Source organism: Macrobrachium rosenbergii, chromosome 39 (assembly GCF_040412425.1).
Source record: "Macrobrachium rosenbergii isolate ZJJX-2024 chromosome 39, ASM4041242v1, whole genome shotgun sequence".
Lineage (NCBI taxonomy): Eukaryota > Metazoa > Arthropoda > Malacostraca > Decapoda > Palaemonidae > Macrobrachium > Macrobrachium rosenbergii.
In genome coordinates, this window is record NC_089779.1 from 19,924,547 (window position 1) to 19,929,122 (window position 4,576).

The following is a 4,576-nucleotide window of genomic DNA, read 5'->3' on the forward strand; positions in this document are numbered from 1 at the left end:
ATTTGTGTATCATCAGCATACTGGATAACGAAAATACCAGGTAGTGATTCCGCCAAATCATTAACAAAAACAATAAACAATATTGGTCCTAAGATAGATCCTTGCAGGACCCCAAATGATACCTCGCATCTAGATGACAATGTGTCCATTAACTTGACTGACTGGAATCGATTAGTGAGATAGCTATCAAACCAAGATGGATCTATTCTTAATTTTATACATTTATCTAATAGAATTTTTGTGGTTCACGCTATCAAAGGCTTTGATAGATCCAGTAATAGGAGCAGTGATATCTTTTTATTTTCTATGTTATCATATATTCGATCAGTGACCTTCAAAAGAGCTGTCTCAGTAGATAGTTTAGACCTAAAGCCATGCTGGTGTTCACATAAAAGACTGTTTTCTTCCAAATATTTTGTCAATTGATTAGCAATTATCTTCTCAAGTACCTTAGAAAGAGTAGGTAGCAGTGAGATTGGCCGATAGTTCTTGATGTCGTTTCTATCTCCGTTTTTAAAAACAGGAATAACAAGAGGATGTTTCCAAAGATCAGGAAAGGTGCTAGTTACGATGGAAGTATTGATGATTACTGTAATATAAAATGCTATTATAAATAGTGCATCCTTGATAAATTTCAGAGTAATACCATCAGATCCGCATGCGTTCGAGTTATTTAAACCCTTAATAGTTAATATAACTGTATCACAGTCTACTGGAGAAGGTTTGAATCCGCGTGGAATATCTACATTTATCAACCAATGACCTCCTAGAGCCTCCTCATTTGCTGGTGTCGCCTGCTGAGTTTTCTCATACGTCTGTTTTCCTACATTGGCAAAATACTCATTAAACTTTTCTGCTTTAGCTTTAATATCCTCCTTGTTTTCAGATTTTTCTTCTTCGCTGCTAACAGTATGGAGCATTTTTTTAACTACTTTCCATGTTTTACGGTAGTTATTTCTCGTATCATGGAATTCTTGTCTGTAGTGGTCTTTCCTACTAGAGTCCATCATGACTTTTACTTTATTCTTCAATTCTCTGAATCTTTCAGTCAAAAGTACATCATTTCTATGGGCTTTAAGATCTCTCTGCACGAGATCTCTTTCTTTCATCGCATTTTTTATATCTATGGTTATCCAGGGGGCAGGCGGCCTTTTGATTTCATTGGTAACCATTGGTGCACAGTAGTCAATACATGAAACAAACACCTCAGTTAAAATCAATACCTGGCAGTTCACATCATCAGTGTTTAGTATTTCATTTAACAGGGCGACTTTATTTAGTAACAAGTCGCATAGTGTCTGAGGAGAGTAATTTTTTAGACATCGGTAAGTTTTAAAACAGGTTCTCTTTTCGGTTTATGCAGATTTAGAGTAGTAGTAATTGCCTCGTGGTCTGCTATGGGGGCAGGGGACAACATCAAACTGCTTAATCATGTCAGTTCTATTAGTTATCAAAAGGTCAATGATCGTTGCAGAATTACAAGTAATACGAGTAGGCTTGTTAATCATCTGATGAAGTTTGACGCTACGTATTATTTTCTCCATTTTATTACCGGCAATCAACAAATTATCATTAAAATCACCAAATATAAAAACTGGCTTGTTACGTAAACTAGCATTTTTAAATGTCTCAAAGATATAATTGAACGAAGTTGCATCCGCTTTGGGGTGTCGATATACACAGCCAATCACAATGGAGGGCAATTTACGAAGTTGGACAGATATCCACATGTCTTCGATTCCTTCAACTCTTTCCATATTCATTTTTATTTCGGTCGCTTTTAGATAATCCTTAACATATAAACAAACGCCCCCACCGCGGCCTCGATCATAACGAAACATCTTATAAAAGGAATATTTACAAAGGCATCATCCATACACGGAAGAAGCCATGTCTCACTGACACATAAAACATCCACCTCTAAATCCATTAACAAAGTCTCTATTTCATTCTTATGGCATAACAATGATTGTGCATTTAGATAAAATATATTTACAAAATCTCTGGAATTGTTACAGTTACCTCCTACGGCGCATTCTTCTTGGCCATTAACCTAATAGACATATTTATTACATAATTTGCCCTTGTGACCAAAGGCATTGCAGTTATTACATTTAATCTTATGATCAAACCTGCAAGTTGATACTCTGTGGTTAAACTCTCCACAGTTATAACAACCAATTCTATTGACACTTGCTTGCTTTAAATTTCTTGACCTACTTATGCTGTGGTAGTTATTGGAGGGCCTGTATGTATCGTTTTTACTATGGTAATCGGTGTGGTTTGCCCTATTTATATTTAATGTTTCCTGATATCGAGGAAACATAGGTGTACGCCTTTGCTGGAACGTATTTCCATTATTAAAAAGACTAGATGGCAACTTTGGTTTGTAGGTTTCAATGCTGTTAATATTTACTTTCAAAAAACCACATTGTTTTTTCAGTGCAGAAAGCAGTCGCACTGCTCCCATCCTATTCAAAAATATTCCAGAATTTTTATTTCCTTCCTTAAAACATAATTCATCAATGTCTCCTGTGCCGAATTTGAACATTAGATTCGTCTTAACCACCGAAATCCCATTGACAGAACACCATTCTATCAATTTTACATTGTAGTCTTCTATTACAGAATTTAGATCATCATTCAAAGATGGCACAAGCTCACATACGTTTATTACAATATTGTGATTTCTATCTTTTAGTTTAGCGACTAGAGAGAACCCAATTTATCTAATATAGTATCTACATTTCGATTTTCCATCAAGTCGTATATTCCGCAATATATTACACATTTATCTGGTGTCCAAGAAAGTTTCTCATCTACCCAACATTTTGTCAAATCCAACGTGGCCTCCGGTATAGTTCTGATAGCACAGTCGTCCTCAAAATCCGTCTTCTTGATATCACTCAAACTTTCGTCGCCAATCAGTAGAATTTTTCACCTGATGTATACGGCACTTTCGATCTTCTCTCCTCTCTCTCCCGAACTTGCTCTTCTAACGAAGAGATACGATCATTCAGCTTGTTGATAGTTACGTGAGCTGACTTTATTGCAGTGTTCAGTTCTTCTATTTCCTGGTCTCTCTTATACATGAGCTCTCTTATTTCCTCTACCTCTAATAGCATTTTTTCAAGCCGGTCCACTTCTTGGTCCTGGCTGGGTACTCTTCTTGGGTGTAAAGAATAATGGTGCCCCATTATCATATCTATAAGTTTATCTTTTGTTACCCACACTTTCGAAAATCCCAGTTGTCGACAGTGTTTCTGTAATTCTGTTTTGTTGAATTTTTCAAAAAGGTAGTCCCAAGTAGGGTTTTCAAGCGATGGTCCATCTTCCTGAACTCCTCAATCACCAGTTCCGAGTTCGTTGACGTAGCCATGATGGTTCTCACTGCGCATGCGCGAACCGGAAAAAAATTTGAACAGAGGGTCCCTTAGGATATCCACAATCTTATCAAAGCAAATAAAAGCACTATCCTTGAATAAAACTCTATTATTACACAGTCACTTTCAGCACTATAACTTCCCATGCGAGTTACAAAGCTTCAAAAGCCAAATGCAAGCAAAAATGAGGCAAAATGGGATAAAAAACTGAGGAGCTCAAAGGGCTGTAGTAGCTGTCGTGTTTACAAAAAAGATGGACCCCTACTTGAATTTAGGTCTGCTCATTTGGTGCCACAAATTTATCATCAGTGTCTCAAAGTGTCCTCGGATGAAGGAAGTCTGGAAGTGGACGAAAGGATGGAGGGGAATCATCCTATTTCAGAGGCTTTTTCGAAATTGGAAATGTCCCGAATCCGAGTGGCTCTCCCCTCATTCCATGTACTGACCCTGACCTGACCTTACCTGACCCTTCCACCCCTTTCCCCAACCCCGACTCTCCCCTGCTTTTGATGTTTTGTCATGAATTATCGTCCATTTTTGAGTCTGTCATGGTTAGGGAGGAAGCACAAACAGTCTGAGAGTTTTTATGGACAAAAGAAGAAAGGAAATGGTTTCTAAGACAGACATCTCTCAACATCTTCGGAATTTCGAGCACTGATGTGAAGAGTTAAATTCAAGCAAATAAGAGCCAAACACTTACCATGTTTCTTCTTCTTCTCGTCTTCTAATAATGCAGAGACGCAAACACTCACTCAACTCAAGACTGCACTGGAGTCACTAAAACTGTCTTAAAGACATGTCCCCAGAGAGACACTGGGACGCTGCTCTGTCACCCAAGACTCAAGAGAGACTGAAAAAGGTGAAGAAGGAATTCCAGAAGTCACCTTGTTTATCCCTCCCCCGAGCAGCGTCTTCTTCTTTTTCTGTCCCATCGATGCAAACTTTTCATTAATCAGTCTGCTTCTCGAGACTTTGTCTCTGCTCTCAGTCATTTATTAAGATACTTCTTCATCGTTTATCTTGTATAACAGATAGATAGATAGATAGATAAGCAGATAGACAGAGAGAAAGATAGATAATAAATAGTCGATAGATAGATAGAAAGAGCGATAGCGAGTATAATACTTGGAGAGAATCAATAAGAGGTGGGCGAACGTGTGGTAACCAAAACAAAACTGAGGGGTTGCTATATG

At 37.8% G+C, this 4,576-nt stretch overlaps 1 protein-coding gene across 1 annotated transcript in view; it reads right to left on the bottom strand.

The window, feature by feature from the left end:
- The window catches only part of LOC136825584 (uncharacterized), a 39,472-nt gene extending 35,236 nt beyond the window's left edge, over nucleotides 1-4,236 (bottom strand). Inside the window, exon 1 of the mRNA XM_067082168.1 lies at nucleotides 4,084-4,236. Within this exon, the coding sequence (XP_066938269.1) occupies nucleotides 4,084-4,086 (3 nt within the window). The 5' untranslated portion in view covers nucleotides 4,087-4,236. The remainder of the gene's footprint in view (nucleotides 1-4,083) is intronic.
- Between the last annotated feature and the right edge of the window lie 340 nt (nucleotides 4,237-4,576).